General features: G+C 36.4%; 1 protein-coding gene across 2 annotated transcripts in view; it reads left to right on the top strand.

The window, feature by feature from the left end:
• The window catches only part of LOC145678844 (CDK5 regulatory subunit-associated protein 3), a 52,495-nt gene that overhangs the window by 15,956 nt on the left and 13,653 nt on the right, over window positions 1–22,886 (top strand). For both annotated transcript variants that reach the window (XM_081749402.1, XM_081749403.1), the window contains 6 exons: window positions 2,995–3,265; window positions 9,580–9,704; window positions 11,495–11,576; window positions 15,821–15,885; window positions 17,886–18,032; window positions 21,490–21,695. In XM_081749402.1, the coding sequence (XP_081605528.1) occupies window positions 2,995–3,265; window positions 9,580–9,704; window positions 11,495–11,576; window positions 15,821–15,885; window positions 17,886–18,032; window positions 21,490–21,695 (896 nt within the window). The remainder of the gene's footprint in view (window positions 1–2,994; window positions 3,266–9,579; window positions 9,705–11,494; window positions 11,577–15,820; window positions 15,886–17,885; window positions 18,033–21,489; window positions 21,696–22,886) is intronic.

Below are 22,886 nucleotides of genomic sequence, written 5' to 3'. Positions count from 1 at the left end.
AGTTCATTCTCTTCAGTATGAGACATGCTTTCTAGAGATGCTGTGTATTTGGGCCTATAACGTACTTGAACAGGGAAAATTGGGAGAATGTCGGGAAAATCCACTCCAGAATAGGTATGAGGGGAAAGCGTGTATTGATATACAAGCTTTTTCTTCATGTCTATTCCGTCCATCATTACAAAACTTGATACACACATTTCTTATCAAATATAGTATTTTTCGAGATACACTTGGATTGTGTGCTTTTACCCGGGGCCACTCCAGATGGGTCCAAAGTTGATGGGAGGGATTTCTGGACGGAATTTTCCCGACATTCTCCCAATTTTCTCTATTCAAGTACGTTAGGGGCCCAAATACATAGCACCTCTAGAAAGCTTGTTTTAGGCTGGAGAGAATGAACCATAAACCATGACTTTCCAATGAATAGTGTTGCTGCAATAGCTATTTCACTGCGAATCTACGATTTTCTTTATACTAACAGATTTAATGGGTCCCCAGGGACTTACTCCGTTGGCCATGGCACCTAATTTTTTGTACATAAACATATCTTTATTATGTCTATCGGATGGACTAAGTTTGATTCGGATGTCCGGATGACAGGTTCATGTCGTTCCTTGTAAGTACCTTGCGAATTTTGATTGTATCATTTCTATTTTGCGGCTATATTTTTCACCTGCAGGGTTCCAGATTTCGGCAGCGTATTCTAGTTTCGATTTAACGATTGCATTACATATCGTTTTTAATGTGTTGTTTCTTGAAATCCCTTCTAGTTCTTATCGGTGTAAGAAACATATATCCTAAGATATGAGAGAGTAGAAAAAAGTAGAAGATGGAAAAGCACAGAGATACTAATAGGGGGTTTGTCTGAGACATTTGTCACTAGATAGGAGAGAGTATTAAAAAGTAAAAACAAAGAAAGTAGAAAAGCTTGAGAGTATTTTGGTTTTGAGAAAAGGAAAAAAAAAAATGAGAGAACGGCAGTAAACCCTTTATAAAGACATACACAAAAGATACATATAAATTCCACATATAAATTAAACGTATATTAATCAGAGATATCAGGGAATGATCAAAATATTGAAAGCCAAGTTCATGCAATTTTAACCTTGCACTGCTCATTGAACAGGGTCGTGACGGAGAAGCATAAGAACTTCCTTTTGGAACTTCCCACAGCGCTGCTTCGAAATATTTTTAGACGGATGAGTACTAATGTGGCCCTTGGGCAGGTAATTATCCTGGAAAAATTTGCAGTCCATCCCAGAAAGCGTTATAAACATCTCGAGGCGAGAGAAATCTGACTCCCGCAATCTCATCGACTGTTATTTCGTTTCTGGATCATTGTGATTGAAATAGGTTTCTTCCATGGTTATCAATCACGGCAAAGTAACACAAATGTAATTCAAATCGTTCGTCTTTAAATTTAAAATGGAGAATGATTTGTATGAATACCTGTCCTTTCGCTGTTACTAGACTGTTGACATTGAAGAGTTTGCGCTTGTACAGATCATTATGAATTACGGGAGCAACTTTCTTTTTCTTTCTTTTTGGGGATGAGGAAAATACTCAAAAGTTTTCTCTTCGCTGATATTCTGTGATTCGTGACACTGAATTTATGAACTGTGAACGGTGAGTATTTTAAAGATATTTCTGTTCGTGGGACCTTATCTGTGGAGAAACGTAACGTTGAATAAGTGGCAAAACCCTGTGAGATATTATTCACTTCTGCATGAATATCCTTTCGGAACTGACCCTGAAGAAAATAATAATAATAAATACTACATCCCAAATTTCACTTCGTAAGTCATACTTTCTGGGCAAACACGTTCATTTCATACGCCTGAAAGCATTAGTTTCGATTAATATGTACTACAGAATTTCATTTCATATTTATGGGAACAAATACAGTCTTAGATATAAAGAAAAAGATGAAATGTCGAAAGCTGTGCGAACACAATCTTACAGCTAGGGAACCGTTGGAAGTATGTAGTGATGGGACGAAGCATGAATTTATCTATCGGGATGTGATAAAAAGAGGGTCATCTAATATCCATGGGTTCTTTCATGCTGGGTATACAAATAATCTAAAAGTTCTTGTGGTTTTACGGTAGTATGTAGTTACTGTTGTAGTGGAAAAGTTCGTCTATACAGAGTAGACAAAAAGGCTTAAGTCAATAAAACCTATTATCAGAACATTTTGAAGTCACTTTACATCCTTGTATGACAGCACCACATTTTACATTGTCGTTCACTAAGACAACGTCCAGTTGTATGCAAAGTGAACGGTAACGTACATGGATTGGATGGGAAGTGTTACGGGAACTCTGCAATTTGTTTTAGAGACATTTGATGGTTCCGCCGTGGATTTTTGTGAGGTTCTGTTCAACTATGGGACGATGTTCTTTGCAACTTTTTTCAAGATATTTGGCCAGATTTGACCAAAGTGCTCGTGAACGAAGTCTCCTGTGGAAAGTGAGGTGTAGGACTAATGGTTGACAAATAGGACTTTCACATCGAGAACAACCGCTAGTTGTCATGGCTAGTCACGATATTTCTTAAGCAGATATGGATGACGGCTTACCATAAATTTAAAACTACTTTTTGTATGATTGGAGCATGCACATACAAGGATGAACTTTTAAGAATTGATGTGACCTTTATTTATTTATTTATTTAAGAGCAGTTGGGCCACAAACATTTCAGTATCTCCTGGTAGCTATTGTTAAAATGTTTTCGTTGCGAGAAATAAGTCATTAAGCCATTTATGAGGTCATACACGTTGGCAAGACAATAAACAGCACCTTGCAAACACAGCTCTTTATGCTAAATATATAAGTGCAGTACTTAAAACTTAAACCGAGGAAATGAAAAGAGTATTCCTTGAGTTTTCCAAGTGTGAAAACGTGGTGGGAATGAGAACTGATACATTCAATATTAAGGACCTAATATTTTTGTTTTTCCAGAAGGATTTTGTCTGAACTGTCTTGTCTGTTTCAGGAGTGTGATAGAAAAGAAGCAGAATATGCCAAAAATGCAAATTCGTGTCGCTCAGAATTTCAGTCATCATGTAAGAAACTCGGCATCGAAGGCAAGAATATAAAGCGAGAATTAGTTGAGCGTCTAGTGGAGCTGCCCGGTATTTATGCGCAAATAGCTGAAAATACCCGGACTCTGAAGACAGCCCAAGAGTTCTACAGTGCCTTTGCTAATTTTATTGTTGGTCATGAACGTCCTGGTGGTGTTGTTCCTTTGTTAAAGTATGTGATAGGTAAGTACTTTCACATTATTCTCGTACATTTTGCAAGTATATTTGTGATTATATTATGTAGATGCTGTTTAGTCGTTGTAGAGGCATGTTTATATTGAATTATCTTCAGAACCTGACATTCTAAAAATAATACAAATTTTCTTTTTTTTCGTGTTTTTCATAAGTGAAAGGAGATATTAAAATGCAACTTACCACAATCATAGATAATGTTATTCTACAACAGAAAATATGAACCTGAAGAATTTTCAGTATTGCCAGAATAACAATTAACAATTCCCCCAAAATCTGTGTTAAGGCAGCGACTAGAGAAACGAACCCAGCTGCATTTGATTACGTATCATGTTCCCTTGGTAACCTGTGAACTACTTTTTAAATAATAGTTGTATTTAGTTTGTAATGAACAAAATGGTTTTAACTACAGTTATTAAAATTAAATAATAATAATAATAATAATGTTATTTAAATAGTACTACCACCTCTTCAAGCACATGAAACAGTGGCTTGCATCTTGCCACTTCGACGATGAGAAGCGTTCATTTGAACAATGATTATGTCGAAAAGTGTGTTGTGTTGTGTGTGTATATCACTGTATACCAACACTCAAGGGCGTAGTGTTCTTTCATGTAGACTTCTTTGTCATTAACAGTAATTTTTTTTCTAATTACTCTTGTACTTATATAACTGAAACAATAGAAACTTATTACTGAGAACAAAAATACTTCAAACTAGACCGAAGACAACCTAATTCAAAGAGAAAAAAATGTCTACTGGGCTCGGAATCGAACCCAGGTCTACGGTTCAGTGTGTCAGTGTGCTATCTAGTCTGTGTGTGACCAGCCATATATGTTCTTCTTGAGGTCGAATAATAACTGAAATATCAAACATTATTCTAAAAATATGTATAAATTTAGTAATGAAAACACGAAGAAATAATATTTCAAAAACTGACAGAACTTTTGAAATTATATAGTCAGGAATCAGTGGAAAAAATAGACCTAATAACGTCAGTGGATAAGTATTATTGTATTTATTACCAAACACGTACCAGTTGTTCAAATGCAGTAGACAACTGTAACAAGGACTCTACAAAAACTCCGCACACGTGCCATTTTTGTTTGTCAGGAGTGTTATTATTTGTGAAGACAAGTCGGAAAATATCTTACAAATCCAGACGGCTGGGCATCATTTACCCGCGACGACTGGGGTTAATTCTTCATTTTCTGTTGTTATATGTTGATGACTTCACCCACTTTGTCAAATCAAGGGTCTATTCTTGATAATGTAGATATCTTATTTATTTATGGGACATTGTGTTTAAGTGTGCTTTTAAGATATAGCATATTGAAACACATGAGTGTCCCACAGAAAATTGGCTTGTGAAACCGCGTTATCAACAGAGCAATGTTGTATAATAATAACATTAAAAGTCTACATTTAGCATTACTTTATAAGGTACTGCAGACAGTGTCTGAACAGAACATTACGTCCGGTAGTGCATGAGCAATGTTTAAGCTGACACTGAGAGAAAATATCTTTGCATTTTGTGCTTCCTGATTCACTGTCTTGGGTATCAGTCAAGATGCAAAGAAATATAAGATTATTATTATTATTATTATATACAGTATATATATATATATATTATACAGGGTTATTATAAATGATTGAAGCGATTTCATAAATTCACTGTAGCTCTGGTAATTGAGATACTGTAACAAAACTCAACAGTAACGTACAAAAAACTCAAAAAGTTTTGTTTGTTGCAAATGTACTCCAAATTTCTTCCACGAGAGCGCAGCAGTGAGGCAAGATGATGACAGGCACTGAGAAGGTATTTCATGTCATTTGCCTCCACGCTCTCCTGGCCTAACCCCATACGTAGACTTTTTTTTGTTTTTGTTTTTTTGTATGTGTATGTGGAGTTATGTAAAAGATTGTGTTCACACCTGCTCTACCAGCAAATCTACCAGAACTGTGAGCCCGCATCAACAATGCTTTTAAACTCATTGATAGGGACATGCTGCGTCGAGATTGGGAAGAACTTGATTTTCGCTTGATGTCTGTCGAATCACTAAGGGAGCAGATATCGAACATTTGTAATTGTTAACGAAAACATTTTGAGTTTTTCTGTGTGTGTGAAAAAAAATATCGCAATATATACAGTAATACAGTTATTATAGAGCTGTGAAATCGCTCCAGTCATTTGAAATAACCCTGTATATGCTAATGGCATACAATGAATTTAAAAAGTTACGCCCGAATTCTATTCAAATGATTTTGAAGTTCTCTTATTGCGTTATTTTAACCAGAGTCAGAAGAGCATTTTTAGAAGATGGAAAATACCTTTTGAAAATTCCAATAACGTTCAAATTGGTTGTCATTTTGGGCCAACCGTTCTGCGCGTCATATGTTGTTGCTGTCTTTGAGTTTTGAATTTTCGTGTTTTACGCCTTAATGCAACACAGGTTGTGAAGGACAAAACCTATTACTACGAGGTCATCCAGAAAATAAAGACCGTTAGTTATACAAAATAAATTAAAAAAAAAAAAAAAAAGTGTTACGTATCTGAAGCTTCCCTTACTTTTCCACATAATCGTCGCCTTCATTTAAAGATTTGTTGTATGTGTCACGAGTTCATTAAGCCAGGTAATGCATTCTCCAACTCTTCAGCACTTCCAAAACATTTACTTCCCAGAAACTCTTTCAGTTTAGGAGGATAGGGGAAATCGCCAGAAGCAAGGTCCGAACTATAGAGTGGATGATCTAAAACTTTTCCCATCCGAATTGATCCAGCAATTGTTGAGTTGCAGCAGCAACGTGAGGGCAGGCATTATGGACACTGCTGTTACGGAAGCCAGTTGACCGTGAAAAAAAAAAGTGAGCTGCGCGGCGGAAATGTGTGAGCGGTCTCACGTTTGTATACAAAGAGCACCTGGCGTAATGAAATGGAGGTAGAAGAGGATAACATAGGAATTCTGAAGTTCGTGAACAGATACGACAAATGTTTAAATGAAGGTGGTGGTTATGTAGAGAAGTTAAGGAAGCTTCAGGTATGTAACGAGTTGTTTTTTCCAATGAATATTGTTTTTCATGTTTATCTAAACGGTTTTTATTTTCTAGATGACCCTCGTATTAACGTCGGCTCCGAATCACGACCGGGACATGAATCTAGTACAGTTGGCGCAGGCTACATCATATGTACTTCTAAATTATGCCATTTATAAGTATCGTAAATGTCTATCTGTCGACAAATATCAGAGCAAAAACGGTATGAAATATCGAAAAGAAGCTTTCTGGAATCTACTCATCGTTCCAGGAATACGTTTATCACTTACGTTAACGCTCTATTCAAACCAGGAATGGTAGAACTTACTCTGGTTTTAACGTTGATTACCATGGAATGAAAACGGAAACAAATAGCAACAAGCGGTTTTCTGAACTTGATTCGGCGTTTCAAAAAAGGACATCATATTCACCTGCATCTGTCTACTAACACCGAAAGTAGAAGACATTTACACTACGTCCGGTTTCAATATTGATTTCCATAGAGAAAAAACGGTAAGAGAGATCAGCAAGCAGTTTCTTGGAATCGATTTAGCGTCCGAACAATAGGTCATCTCTGGTAACCGTCTGTTGAAACCGGAAGTGGTTCTAATTATCATTTAAGGTATCAATATTGATCATCTTAGAGTAAAAATGGCAAGACGTAGCAAGAACGGGACTTTCTGATAATGATTCAGCGTCCCAGGAACGAGATATTTTTCTGGACTTCTTTCTTTCTACTGACAGAAGCGGTGGGAATTTACGATTTCCGGTTTTTTACACTGATCACCATAGTGAAACGTCTAGTTAAGAGCAAGCAGTTTTAGATCTGAATTCAATACCGCAAGAATATGTTTTATATCTTCCATTTATTCGTCTGTTGCAACGGGAAATGATAGACACCAACTACACTCTCAGCTTCAGTGTTAACCTCCGTAGAGAAAAAAACAGTAAGATATTTCGACTAATGACATTTTGATTTGCATTCAGCGTCCGAGAATAGGTTTTGTAACTAGTAGCTATAATTTCCGGTTTTAGTATTAAATTCACATCGTTTAGTTTAGTTTAGATATGACATCGTGAAACGAAACTCACTTGTTTTCTTTATGTGCTTTCTGCAGATTGTGTTTGGTATTATGGTATCGGTTACGTATACTTCTTAGTTTTCTTTGTTACTGTATTGTCCTGCCTGTAACCGGTTGCTATTGGTTTACCTCAGTAAAGGTTGTATTCGTCAATTTCTAGTGTATCTTCCAGTTACTGAAATACTTCTGGTATCACTTTTTGTTGCGTTATCTTATCTTTGTGCATAATTATTAATATTTCGTCGTATCTTCCTTTATTCGGTTTGTCATCATTGATGCATCCACATGCAATATTCTGTACTTCTTATACGGATGGGCAAAACTTTTTTTTTTTAATAGAAACCGGAAACCGACATGTCGGTTATTTATAGATATCGGTTTAACTTTCCTCCAATAGTTTTGGGTTTACTGAAACGAGTTCTAATTTTTGTTAAAGCCGGTATCACTTCTTATTCTTGTAGTATTCATTTCCGAATAAGTCAACGGGAAAAGCAACAAGTTTCTTAGAAAACCGATCCAGTATTTGGTAGAAACAACACGACCGGATTTTTGGAAATCTTCAAAAACCTGTTTCGTTTTTTCTGAAAACTGAAAAGCCGGTTTTTGTTTTCACCACTAATTGCTTTTTTGATATTTTCTGCGTTGTCATCTTTCGTTGTGCTTTTGTCAGGTTATGTTGTTGTACTGTTTTGTATTTATTAGCTTCTTTTATATTTCTGGCATGAAACCTTCCGTCTCTAGATACAAGTCTTTCACTTTCATCCATTGAAATGTCGTGTTCTTTACTTGTCCTGAGAATCGTTCGTTTAGTGGTTTCTCTCCCCTATTGTTTCTCTATGCCGTCGGTTGTTTTTAATTTTTATATTGCTTTTGATTCTTTTGTATGAATTCGGTGAAGTAGTGTGTCTTTGTGGTCCGCTGTTAGTATTTCTCTATTCAGTTTTGAATTTTCTAGCTTTTCATGGAGCCACTTTCTTAGTGTTTGAATTTGTCTGTAATGAAAATTTGGGATATTCGTTAGTTCTTGCCCTCATTCCTTCCTTGATAATGATTACTTTCTATAGCCACTCGTGGATGTAATATTCTATTCTCTTCTAATATTGTCATGGTTTTCCTTTCAAGTTCTGCTGACTCACTCTTCGTCCATTTTATTACTCTGAATGAGTATGTGGAACCCGACACTGCAAAATTATTAATAGCTGTACTTAAGTTCTTACCTCGAAGTCTTTTGCGTATATCTTTCAGTCTTTGTTTGTAATTTTGTGTTCTTTCTTCTCTTATCTTTTTTGTTGTTCTTTGCCATTCAAATCTAGGTACTTTTTTAAAAAAAAAAAAAAAAAAAAAACAGGTTCTTTAGCTATTTATTTCCGCGGTTAACCCGTGTTGTTTTACATTTTTGTACGCCAAACTGCATTCTTATATCTTCTATGAATATTTCAGTGGCTCTTCAGTAGATTCTTCAGCTCTGTTCTGTGCTCACATACAGTTTGATACCATCAATACACAACATACTTGTTAATTGTGGTTGTTTATTATTTTATATTCAATGTAACTTTCTGTTGTCCTGTAGTTCAGACAGTGAGTTGGGTCCTAAACAGAGTAGCAGCAGGTTTAAGCTATTTTCTTGAAATATTCCGTCTTATTATTTCTGTCTGGTTATCTTCAAGGCCGGGGCACCGTGGTCTAGTTACTAGAGCGTTGGACCGACGTCCGCGTGATCCCGGCCCGGCCCGGCCGGTTCTTACCAATTTTCGGCGTCCACCCAGCGTCGTGAGGCAAACTGGGGAGTTACATAAATAAAAGATGTCACTGGCACTAGATCTAGAAAGTTCCTAATACGCCTGTTAGATACACCGTCATACCGCATTGTTGTATGACGCATTGACCACGTGTTCGTCCTAGGCTGGACGTGGTTAAGCCGGTCGCTGACAGATGGGGCTCAGACCCACAAAAAAAAGGGGCTGTTAACGCCAAGTGGTTTGGTTTTTATTTTCAAGGCAGAGTATTGTGGTCGGTCCATCTGCTCATGTACGTTTGTTTGTGCGAAGTGTTTAAATTTATCGTTATTGTCGTTCGTGACACACAGGGTACTGATTACATGAATAGAAATCGGGCGTAACGTTTTACACACACTTCAGATTTTTCATACCATTTATTTATTTATTTACTTATTTATGTATATTTTTATAGATAATGGAAATACAACTGTGTATGAGTGGACGTATGGTGAACCTCCTTTGCGGATAGAAGAACCACCGTTAAATTTTACCTTTGATGATGATGATGATGTGTCCCTGTCCAAAGGAGAAGATGCGGTAACTATTTTTTAGTTTGTTGGGTCTATCTCTGAAAGGAGTTAAGACTAGATGTATGAGGATGAGTCACCGTCCAAAGAAGATGGTGCGGTGATTATTTTAATTTTGATGGGTTTAAATCTAATTGGAGTAGTTTAGATGTATACTTACATATATCAGGGTGAACGAAGACATGTTTAGAAATAATATTTCAGCTTATTTCTCCTTTGAAAAGGCAATTTCTTTTATTTCATGCATCCGGAAAATATAAATACATTTTCTTACTGTTAGGAAGCATTAAATTTAAGTAAAATATAGAGAGAAGAACAGGTTACATTGAACGTCGAATATTTGAGTGCGTCCATCACTCAAGAAAACTTTTCTCACCTTTTAAATGTGAAACACTGTCACTCAATCTCTGAAACCAGCCATATTTTCTGACTTACAACTGACTCTCAACAATTAAATACTGTAGTATTGCTTCAGAAGTGATCCTTATTGCAGTATATGGCAGAGAAACTGTACACGAGTTTTCCTCCCACTTTTTTATTATAAAGGTTTCTGTACAGTTTATACGCCAAATTACAAATGAATAATATCACAAATAATCTTTTCCTGTATAAGTTAGACCTTCTGCCGAGAGCAACGTGGAGGTCTTAGGGTTGTTGGTTAGTAACCTCTTGCCCGATGCAACGCGGAGGTGGGATAGAATCTAGTGTTCAGTGCAGCACGGAGATGGGTAAGGAACTTTTTGTCCGATGCAGCACAGAGATAAGGTTAGGAAGTTTCTTCCGCCCGCTGGAGAGGAAGGTCAGCTGGTAACTGATGTCTTCTGCCTCCGCACGTCTCTTTTATAGCCAATTTTGGAGGCGGCGCTTCTGGAGGGGTTGAAGGGGTTCTCTGCATGGTGCTTCGTGTCCTCGTATTTTATCAGAGATGACTTCCGTCGGCTACTTGGAGGTCCTTGTGCTGAAGCACTTGGTGGTGTTTGTAAATATAAGGAAATATTGTTTTCTTTGTATGAGTCCAGAACTGTATTCTTGCCAAGTCACATAAAGGAGGACTTATGCTATTGAAATTCAGAAATAGAATTGCCTATAGTATACTTAAGTATCTTGAATTAATTGAAGGTAGTATGTTAAAGTTTTCATATTTTATATTTTCATTCCTTATATGTCACTCACTTTTCTTCTTAAGCTTCTTTGAAGGAAGTTACCGTGTGAAGATTAAATCGAGTAGGGATTTACATGTTGGCTATTTGTTCACTTTCTTACATATATTTTGTTAGAAACAGCTTCTCAAAGTTCACTACAAAGCTCTTACAAACTTCAGCAATCAATTATAAAAATGTATTTAAAGGCGGCGGCGGCGGCATAATTATTATTATTATTCTTTGACATTGTGATTCAAAGTAGACAAATAAAAAAAAAAGTGGGTGAAGGATTTAAAACAAATAAAAATACATAAGATTCGCAAAATTATTTATTTTGTATATTATAATTAAAGGTAGACTATAGATATAACCTCGATCATCTGGAGAGACTGGATTTTATTGATGTAAAAGTTGCAGACACTAAATTTACCGTAACTTCTGCTTATCTGGCATGATCTTCAGTGTCCACTAGGATCTAAAACAATACACTGGAAGTTGAAACAATGACAGATAAGCGCAATTATAATTTGACCGTCCCTTTATGTGATTTCAACTTTATGCTACATTTATATATATAATGTCAACTTACAAAAGCGCTAAAAGTACAGTGAGTGACAGAAGTAAACTATGAACTATGATGAATTTTCTTTTCTTGTAGATTGACTTCGGCGATGGTGGTGCTATTGACTTCGGAGATAACGCGGATGCGGTCGATTTTGGTGATACAAACCTAGAGACTGGTATGTCAGATCAGTAATTTATTTTGCACAATGAAGTTATTTTTCAATTCTATTTTTAAGATTTCAGTGAAAGTAATCATTGTTCGTCTTAGATTTGTACAGTCGTGGGCACACACTTTTTGGGATCATGTGAACCTGGTACGCGCCTTTGGCGTGGGAGACGGGTTCGATTCCCGGTGGGAGCTCATGTGGTTTGGATTCCACGTTAATCAGTAGGTCCACGTCTCATATAGCCTCGCTGCTGAACGGGACGTTAAACTCAAAATCAAATCAAATCAACTTTCAACGTGAAGAAACTTTTTGTTTTTTCATTGTTGTATAAATGTGTTTGTCCGTGACATAGGTTGCAGCAAACAAGATACATCTTTCCCTACGTAGTATTACTATATTGTTTCGAATTTAAGAAACAACATTGTCTTCTTGTCATTTGTTAGTAGAGTTTTAAAGGAAATACGAGGGGCCTACTGAAAGTCGTGAGCAACATTTTTTCACAACCGTAATTTTTATTTGTAAGTGAAACTAAATATATCTTCTCAATCTTACAGACCTTTCTTTCACTTTTCCACATAGTCTCCGGATTTTCTTTCTTTCTTCACACATTTTGCCCATCGTTCTGCAAGTTTGAAAATACCTTTGCGATAGAATTCCGTTCCAGCTTCCCGTAGACATTGACGCACTGCTTGCCGAATATCCTCCAATGTCTCGTAGCGATGGCCTCGCATCTGTTCCTTCACAAAACTGAAAAGATGGTAGTCGGAGGGTGTCATGTCGGGGCTGTAGGGAGGATGTGGAAGTGTTTCGCTCCCAATGCTCCATAGTGGCACGTGCAGTATGCGAACGCGCATTATCCTGTTGAAGGATGACCTTCTTTTCAGGACGTTTATCACTCAAGACACGACGGAACTTCAAAAGTGTCTGAATGTATCGGGCAGAATTTATGGTTTATCCAGGTTCAAGAAAGTCAACCAGAATGCAAGCCTGTGTATCTCAGAAGACTCTCCATATAACTTTCCGTATCGATTGCACTGTCTTCGCTTTCTTCTTCGGTGGCGAATTCAAGTGGTGCCATTTCATACGCTGTCGTTTTGTTTCAGGTTCATAATGATGGAACCAGGTTTCATCTCCAGTCACAGTACTCGTCAAAAGTCATCACCTTCATGTCGAAATCTCTGAAGAAGGGTTTGGGCAATAGTCTCTGACGTTTATTGTCCTCGGTAAATAAACGTGGGACCCATTGGGCACAAACCTTCAGATAACCTAAGCTGTGAATTATTTCTTGCACCGCACTATGTCCAACACCAAGTTTTGCAGCGATTTCATTCACAGTGATACATCTATCACTCTTAATCAGCTCATCAACCCTTACCTTGTTGCGTACCGTGGAGGCTCGAGGGCGCCCGCTGAGAAGCTCATCTTCGATACTTGTGTTTCCATCTTTAAAATGTTTCACCCACGTCCTAACACTGCTGGCACCCATGCACACATATCCATAGGCACGCTGTAGTCTGCGGTGAATTTCAGAAGCAGATTGGTCCTCTTTAACAAGGAATTCAATCACAGCATGCTGTGAAAACGAAATATCGCTGCCCGCCATTTTGGAAATCCTACCTGCGGTCACATGCTAGCAACAAACAGCGTCAACATCTGAATTGAGATGATATACTTGGTTTCGCTTACTACTAAAGATTACGGTTGTGAAAACATGTTGCTCACGACTTTCATTATGCCTCTCGTATAGAAACCTCGCTTGCACAAGATTTACTAATAAAAAATAATAATAATAAAAAAAATGAAATTACAATATTATCGATTTTTCTCAAATTGTTTTATGTTACACTTCACGTATCACTTGTTCTTCAGTATTCTCTAGTCCATCGGTTGTAGCATCATCGTCGTGCAGAGCTACGTTTTATTGTCTCTGTCAGGTGGAAAGAGCTAATATTTTAATTAGCCGAAATCAAAAGTTAAGAAGAAGAAGAATAAATGTTTGAGATTCTAAGTACTTACTACAGAAATAAGTTAGTGATGAGAGGGAATTGATATTAAAATGTATAGATTAAGAGAGATTAGTACAACTTGTACAATTTTGGTGAACACTAAATTTTGCCCTTTGCTTCAGTAAGTGCACAGTTAATCGGTTGAAGACCTAATCTTTGTGGTCTTTAATTATAAAGCCTGTGCTAAAGTATTCACGTGAATAAAGGAATTCCATATTATTATTGTATTTGGTTATTCCTTTACAATTCACGTACATAAGAAGAGTACAATTTTATTCTGTTTCCAAGTACTAATAAATCATGGGATAGCCTTACGAAACTGTATTTTCTTTTTGTTATATGTATTATTGAAATGGGATTTGGAATGGGAAAAAAGTTTATATTTAGAAATAGTGAAAGTTCTCTTACCTCAGTGCGTCCATATTTGTTAATTGAAGGGGTAATTTGGGCGTATCGACCTATTTCCGGTAAAATGAGATATACATATTTTCTGCAAGTTTGAGCATGCCCGTATGTGTCTAGGTGGTGTTAAGGTAATATCTCTGCTCCATAGCGAACGCCTGTCTCCAAAAATAGTGTGTGAATATGTTGGTTAATTGGATAAGGGTGTTTGTTTTTCTGCTCTCCTGAGAAATTGATGAATAGCTAGTTACGCCCTTATCCAAATTTACCCCTCAATTATTCCGTTCCGAGATTGTTTGGATCGAACGGCTGTATACTATTTACATTCCTTATTTTATGTGTTAAATCCTCTTTCCACTTATATAATGTTTATAAATATGTGGTGATGTTGCACTAGTAGCTGCTGTAAATTGAGTAATTATTCACGTCATCCTTGCTTTTACGTGGGTTCTCTCTTGTGAATATTAATAAGTACTGTTATACAGTGAAACAATACTACGCACTTGAGAAGATTGTGTGAGTGGAGAAAGAAGAGCCTAATAAGGGATGTAAATACAATATAGCCCGAAGATTTATCGATTGAAAATGACAGTAGGAGCAGTCGATGTAGTCTGTGAATAAATTAGTAATTAGAGGTGCGTTAATGTAAGAGAATTTCCATTATCAAGCTCTTGCGTCAATTGGTTATTTGCTTTACTATAGGGTGCACGATGGCTTAGTGGTAGAGTGCTTACCTTTAGTCCGTGGATCCCTGGTTAGATCCTCGGCCAAGTAAGTTTGTGTTGTGTCCGTTGGTTTTCTCGGGGTACTCTCATTTCCTCCTACATTGTCATTCCACCAATTCTTCCATTATCATTTACTGTCTCTTTTAGCTTAAAGGACATAATCGTAGAACTTTCATTTCATTTCCTTTTGATTTTCTGATTTCCTATATTTAGGAATACTTACGAGTAATAGGTTTGTCGCTGTTAGCAGTTTGTGTGTGTGTCACCGTTACTAAGGAGTTTAATGAGGGTATATTTTAGTATCGGTTTTCACCTTAATAAGTGGCATGGTTCTCGTATAGAATGAATTTTCCGCTTTCTCTCTCTCTCTCTTTTTTTCTTTCTTTTTCTTGCTTTCTTGTTTGCTTTCTTTCTTTTGTTCTAGCTTTCTTTTTCTTTCTTGTTTGCTTTCTGTCTTTCTCTTGCTTTCTGTTTCTTTTTTCCTTTCTTGTTTGCTTTCTTTCTGTTTCTTTTTCTTCCTTTCTTGTTTGCTTTGTCCTTTTTCTTTCTTTCTTTCTTGCTTGCTTCCTTCCTTCCTTTCTTTCTTTTTTGCTTTATTTCTTTTTCTTGCTTTCTGGTTTGCTTTGTCTTTCGTTCTTTCTTTTTCTTGCTTTCTGTCTTTCTTTCGTTCTTTCGTTCTTAATTGATTGATTGCTTGTCTGTCTGCGTGCCACGAAAACTTTGTATGTAAGTTTTATATTCACGCATGTCATATTTCGCTCAGTAAAATCAATTGGCTGACATATGTCTTTTGTCCTTTTTTTGGGAGGGAGGGGGAGTTAAATGCTAATAATATCGCAGAATATACTGAGATACTAGTATAAGATACTACTAGTACTAATAATATTAATAATACGTACTTATTTACTAAGATAGTAGGACAAGGCGATACCTATTTCTTTTTAGGACTGATGTATTAAAGAAGGGGAAAGGAAAGGACTCAAAATGCAAAATGTAACATGTTTCAAAACTGGAATGTTGATTCAGATTCTTAATGAATGTTTTGTTTCTGCGATCGTTTCTACCCTAAAATTTATAAGATGGTAAAAAATGTTAATTATCTTCATTTTCATACTTCCAGGAGATATAGACTGGGGAAACACCATAAGTGTCGATCCTTCAGGCGATGACCCGTCTACGCTGGAGGTAGGTTGATTAACTATTGTGTTCCATGTTAGAATACAATTTATGTAGGATGTTGCAAGTATTTCTTATTGTATAGCTGTATTCTTTGGAATATTTTCAATAATAATAATTACCTGTTATTTTTCATTTGGGAAATTCTTCAAGTGGGTGTTTAGTAAATCCGAATACTAAATATTGAACATTTTATTTTATTATTAAAGTATCGAAAGGGTATTTTAAAACGGAAAGCAGATATTCCCCTCTTCTCTCCGTTGTAGGTGCTTAAACGGATGGATTTACATTTATGAACATATCAGTAAAATTATTGTCCAGAAAATTCTCATAATGATGAACTCCAAAATTTCAGCTCTGTCACTAACAACCTTGCAACATATTGAGTGTAGAAAATGAGAATAGAAATGTTAACTAGGTTACGGGTTATTTCTTTACTACAGTCTCTGAAATAATTAATAATTATACTGATCAAGTAATTCAACTATTCAGAACAATTAATGTTATACTGTTCTTGAATGTGTTGGGGGGAAACAAATTATGTGATGTTTTTCAGTCGTACATTCTTAAACTATCAAGTGTCCTTCACTTATTATCTCTAATGATTGGAGCCCGGATGTTAGGCAAAATGGCTATGATCAAAAATAACATTTTAAAGTTTATATGGAGGGTTATAGTTTCAATTCAAGACAATTTTATTTGGCCTATTTTACCCATTTCTGCTTAAATAATTGCTTAATGCCTAATGTTGTCTATTCTATGCAGTTTCTTCAAAGATAAGACTTTATTGGGGGAAAAATATATTAATTTAGTATTTCAAAAAAGGATTCTGCCTCTTATTAGAAATAAAAGTGTTGTTTGTAGTGATAAGATGTAAAACTTTGGACTGCTATGTGCACTGATAAAGTACTGTAAAACTTTGGACTATTGTGTTTACAGATAAGTGTATAAAATTTGAACTCTTATGTGTAGTGATAAAGTACTGTATAGAACGTATTTACCTAATACATATGGAATACATGTCAAGCTTCGTTTTTATATATACAGTAAAATAAGATATTAACAAACAAGTATGTTTCTATATTCTTTGAACATTATTTATGACTTAAATTTATTTTTTAATTGTACTCAGTATTCATCTTCATTATTTCTAGTTATGTTTTAGTGCCTATTTTTTAAATTTTAAGTGCCTGTTTTCCAAGTTTTTAATGCCTAAACATCTGGTCTCTAGTAATGGTACACAAAGAGTAAAAAAGTGCATGATTAGACAGGGTCTCGAACCTAGGATCTTCGGCGAAACGTACCGATGCATTAACCACTTTGCTACCAAATCCACTCTCAGAATAACCGTACACTCTCCCATTCCTGAAGTCGGTGTTTTTTCACTCAGACCACATAGTTTGTACTATTTCCTAGTGTGCTTAGGCAATCCAGTGTCCATATTTAGAACATTTCTGACTGTTGTATGATCATTATGTTAACGAAAGGAGGAGACAACCGATTTTCAACACACCAGCTCGTCTATAAGTGCAAATTTAATGGTGCACAAAGAGTGAAAAAAAATGCATAAGTGGACTGGGAACAGCCATATACTCTCACTCCTCAAGTCGGTGTTCTTTTACTCAGACCACATGGTTTATACGTACCACTAAATTGTCCAAGCATAACAAGAAGTTGTGGTTCAAACCATGTGATCTAAATAAAAGAACACCGACTTCAGGAGTGAGTATGTGTATGGCTGTTCTAAGTGCGGACTACGTAGCGTAGTGGTTAATGCATCGACACAGTAACCCAAAGATGGCAGGTTCGAGCCCGGTTCAACTATGCACTTTTTCACTCTTTATGTATGATTGAATTCGTACCTAGAGGAGTTGATGTGTGAAAAATCGGTTTGTTTCCTCCTATCGTTAACTTATTATGTGTAAGATGGGAAAATGGGCAGAGGTTTAAAAGAATATTGCTCTTCAAATGCTTGACTCATACTTATTCATTTCTCTTTCTTCTTTAAGGAGATTGACTTCAACATTTCGTTAGAAGATACGGGCATCGTAGTGGAAGATGCAGGAATGGAAGGAGGGGTAGCGAAGGACTTCGAGGCTTTGACGTTATTAGATAATCCTAAGACACGAAATATATTCATCGACCAGTTGATGGAAGTAAGTTATTAACGTGATTAGTTTGAGAAATACATTACCTTCAGATAATTACTAATGGAACGTAAGGAATATATATTTATTTCATATCTAGATTGTTAACCTTAAAGTATTCCTTTGTCAATCTTAATTCCTCAAGTGATCATTAATATTTCGATCACATTTATCGAGTGCTCATCATAAGAGTTATTTAATAAGCTTATATCATGTTACGCAGCGAATTCATCACATGGTGTGCTGTTGTACTTCAGTGAAAATAAAGTAGTCATAAGAAATATTAAGTAGTGGTACGAAGTTGCAATAACGGAGAAAACCCTATTAGTTAGTTACAGTCTAAAATACATTTAGTGCAAACAACAATTATTCAATTTATTTATGACAGAATAGTACACTATTCCCTGGTCAATAATTTGTTTTTAATGTCTATGATAATTACGGATATAAAACTCATAAACTCTTCTTTAAGGGAGTTCTTGCAGAATTTATTCAGCCATACAAACACAGAGGGAACAATGTGTAACATGATATAAGCTGTTAAGAGCCTGACATACTAAAAATAATACAAAATTTACCATTTTTCTTTTTACTTGCTTTTCATAAGAGAAAGGAAATAATGAAATGCAACTTATCACAATCTTAGATAATGTTATTCTACGACAGAAAATATGAACTTGAAGAATTTTCAGTGTTCCCACCATAGAAGTTACAGTGTTGCCAGAATAACATTTCCTCCAAAATTTAAGTTAAGGCAGCGACTAGAGGAACGAACTCAACTGCATTTGATTACGTATCGTGTTGTTTTGGTATCCTTTGAACTACTTTTTAAATAACATTATTATTTAACTTTAATAAATGCATGTTAAAACTATTTTGTTTACTACAAACTAAATACAATTATTTAAAAAGTAGTAATAAAAACGACGGTCTTTTTTTTCCCAAAATAAATGTATAGAGGAGGACGCCGAGGTTTCTCCAGGCATGATTCGTGCCACTTAGACGTTATGTTGATTCCCTGCGCTGTTAGACGTAGTTTCACAATAAACTTACATGCTAATGTTGCAGGTTTCTTGCTGCGAACTGTACAACATAAAGAAGTAGCTTCAGAAATAGAAAGTCCGGAATAATGTAGTATAACTTTTTACATTACTTGTTTTTTCCTGAAGGATACAGTAGGTTGTTCGATTAATATCGGTCCGAATTAGGAGTAGCACTGGGATCTGGAGAATGCCACTAGAACGTTCACGTATTGGTGTCTTAGGCAGTAGTGTGTCTGAAGTTGTAGGTGGGTGAGCGTCATCAAATTGTGTCTACATTAAATCGTTGTTGGAAAGATATATCTTGGCCCTTTTCCATGTTCATTTTTCTTTTATACGCAGAGGGAAACAGTGTTCGGAGAATCGGTACACAGTTGAGACGACTATTGCGGAAGTTAATGTGGTCCGTTATACAAACCAAGAACCCGAGGCGAAATCGTCACCCACGAAAAGCACCAGGAAAAGAGCTCCAAGAAAAGCGACACCCGCAGTGTTCCGGGGGATATGTCGATTGGCGTGGCAGGAAAATCCACCGATCCAACATCGATGCAGCATCGATTCAATTGGACACCTTCAAATATGAACACAGCCACTTCTAAGCGGCTCCGATTGAGGTGCCTCCGTAAGGCCTGTGTACACTTGCTCCCTACCACAATGCAGAACGAAAAAACGAAACTGCAGGACACTGTATGAAAGTACCTGGCAGGGTCCAAATGACATACAGTCGTCACAGTGGATGGAGCACACAACTACCTCACTACTGGTGGTCATGTTCGGGTTGACATTCTGTGATAGCAATGCCAAGAGCTGTTACAACTTCGTTCGCCATTACCGGGAAAGTTTTCCGCGCGGAGTTATGCGGGGACGTTATTGATACACAGGGATGATAAAAGCGTAAAACTGAATGCAATTTACTTCCAGGAACCCAGTATGACGCCTATCGACATCTCACAATTATGTGATGCAAATGCCAACCAGATAAGAATCCGTATAGATAAGGCTTCAAGTTATACTACCGTAAGAACTCTGCCTCTTTATCAGAAAATGGAACGAGAAATAAGAATTCTTGTCATTCCTTTTCAAAACATTCCTGTGAAAATCTCTGATACGAGTCCAACGGATTTCTGCGATTTGGGCGTGTTAAAAGCTGTCTTCAATATTAGCACCCGCGCACCCGCACTGGTCTCTGGAAAGCTTGCAGGGACGAGTGGAGCCGTATTGCTTTGCCCGTGCTTCACCAGAGTTTCCTTCAATGAAATCTTCAATGTCAGATTATTGTCCACAGTGCTGGAAGTCTAATAAATACCATTGGCAGTGGCATCAAGGTTTCTCATAAGGTGACTACCTTTCAAAATCTGTTTAAAGTGAACAAGCTTTTGTACGAGACCAAAACCATGTAAATGGTGAAATGAGTTAAAAGAGAACCTTGAGGCCTAAATTAAAGCCGAATGCACTAGAATTGAGAGCTCGACGAACTGCAAGTTCTGTAAATTATTATATTTGCCGAATATTTTCATAGGTAATATTTTTTATATTGCCGTTGCCTTAAGTCGTCCGTGAACACACAATTATCTCGTAGTTTATCGGGTGTAGGTCCGTTCTCTTTTCGCAGTCGGGAGATCCTGGGTTTAAATATCTATGCTGACCATCTTAATAGTTTCCTTCCCAAATTCTCACTTCTACCAGGTAAATACTGGAACGGTACCTGGTGGCAGATTTCCTTCAGTATTTCTTTTCCGTGTTCAGCGTATAACATCTACTTTGCCCTAAGTTCGTTATATTCAGTGGTGTAATGCTAGAATTTTTGGTAGGTATATCCTCGATCGTTTTCAAAAGTATAGCGTATACGTAAGACTATTTGACGTATACGCATCTCTAATATACCCTCATTCTTTCGTAAATTTAAGGTGAGTATATGCTGGACTATAAAAATTTTAGGTGGGTATACGCCGTATACTCCCGTATACGGTCCATTTCATCCCTGGTTATATTATTATTTCTGGGACTAATTAAAACGTAGTTTACTCGACTAAATGTTCAGTAATATAATGACACTCAAGATAAAATATATTTAAACTGATGTATTTTCCGAAGATTTTCTGCATTTACCTTTTAATTTTATTTATTTTTACGAAATTCTTTCTTTTCAATTGAGAATATATCCACTATGAATGGCTTCTTTACGTATTATATTTTTTACTGTTTAAACAAACATGTTTATACATGTCTGGCCACCACACAAATTTACAACATAGATGTTTAGATCTGACCATATAAGAAAATGATATACGATACGGACTATTGTCCACATCAACCTATACATATTTATTAATGTTATCGTTATAAGCTGTATGTAGAACTATGTTAATAAATCGATTATATATGTACCAAGCTATAAAACTACTTCCTATTTACTACTTTCCCAGTTGGACTCTTTCCTTAAGATTCGCCTTCTAGAGATGAACAGTGAAGGGAATTTGCTTAGTATGACCATGTTACAAGATGCACCATCTATTGTTCAGCTTCAAACCGTCCAAGCAGTGGTTGAAATGATAAGCCAGGTTCAGAAGATCCTACAGGAGATCAGAGATCCACGAACACTTCATTTGCATAACATTAAAAACTCTCCAAGGTAATTGAGACTTTGGTATTATACTTATAGTTTAAAACTGTAATAGTCGATAGCATTGTACAGATGCTGTGTAATAAAAAAGTAATAATTACCTACATATAGTTATCAAAATAATGGAAACGCAAGTAGTTTGTAACACTAAAACCTTTTAAATTTTGGCTTTTTTTTTTTTTTTTTTTTTTTTTAAAGATAAATTATAGACTTTCAGTCAAGCAGCTGCAGCATCATCTCTATTTATCCTAGGATCATGGTTCGTACCTCATCTCTTCAGAATAGAACAGACTTTCAAACGGTATCATTCATATTTCCCTGCCACGTCCCTAAAGAGGGAAATTTTGAGAGAAATAGGATTTTTTTTCTTTGCAAATTTTGAGCCTGTCTGGACCCCCCCCCCCTGTTACCGCACAGATGTCAAAATCCAACTAGAGATCTGTAAGGAGTGTACAAAATTTCAGGCTTCTATCTTGAATAATAAGGGCGTGATAAAATATTTAACAATGAGACCCACAACGCCCGAGATTACTCCAGAAGACTCGGATGTAATGTAAAAAAATTCCTGAGACATCCCTGTTTATCCTAGGATCGTGGTTCGCACATCTTTCTCTTTAGAATAGAATAGCCTTTCGTATATCTCAATCATGTATCGGGAGGGGGGGGGGACGCGATATATTTTTTTTTTTTTTAACCTTTTTGACTTAGGACATCCCTGTTTTAACGCAGTAATCTGAAACAAATTCTGAAAAATACTAAGGGGTGCACTGAAGTGTGTGCAAAATTTCAATCGTCTAGGTGCAAAATTAAGCCCGCCAAAAAAATATAAAAATAGGCCTAACAAAAAAAAATATTTTTGTAAGCTCTGACGTCATCACCTGTCTCGACGCCGAAAGGCGTGAAACCATACGAAACGTGTTTTACAATGCCTCCAGGCTTGAAAAAATCGAAGTAGAAACCTTTATTGGTTCTTTTTTAATCGAATAATGAATATACTACCCAATATGCTAAATATAGTATATATAATTTAAAAGGGTTAAGATGTATTGAGGTGGTAACACTGAGGATTCGTGTGCAGCGCCTGGCCGTTATTAGTAATGTGTTAGATGATCGTTTGTAGTACGTTAGGTGGGGTAGAACAGGCGTGTGTAGAAACATGCAGACAGTGTTGATGCAAGACGGCAATTTTTCTCTGGCAGG

The sequence above is a fragment of the Thermobia domestica genome, chromosome 2 (genome assembly GCF_964235325.1).
Source record: "Thermobia domestica chromosome 2, izTheDome1.hap1.1, whole genome shotgun sequence".
Taxonomy (NCBI): Eukaryota; Metazoa; Arthropoda; class Insecta; order Zygentoma; family Lepismatidae; genus Thermobia; species Thermobia domestica.
Note: the sequence above shows the minus strand (reverse complement) of the source record. Positions and strands in the feature narration are given on the sequence as shown.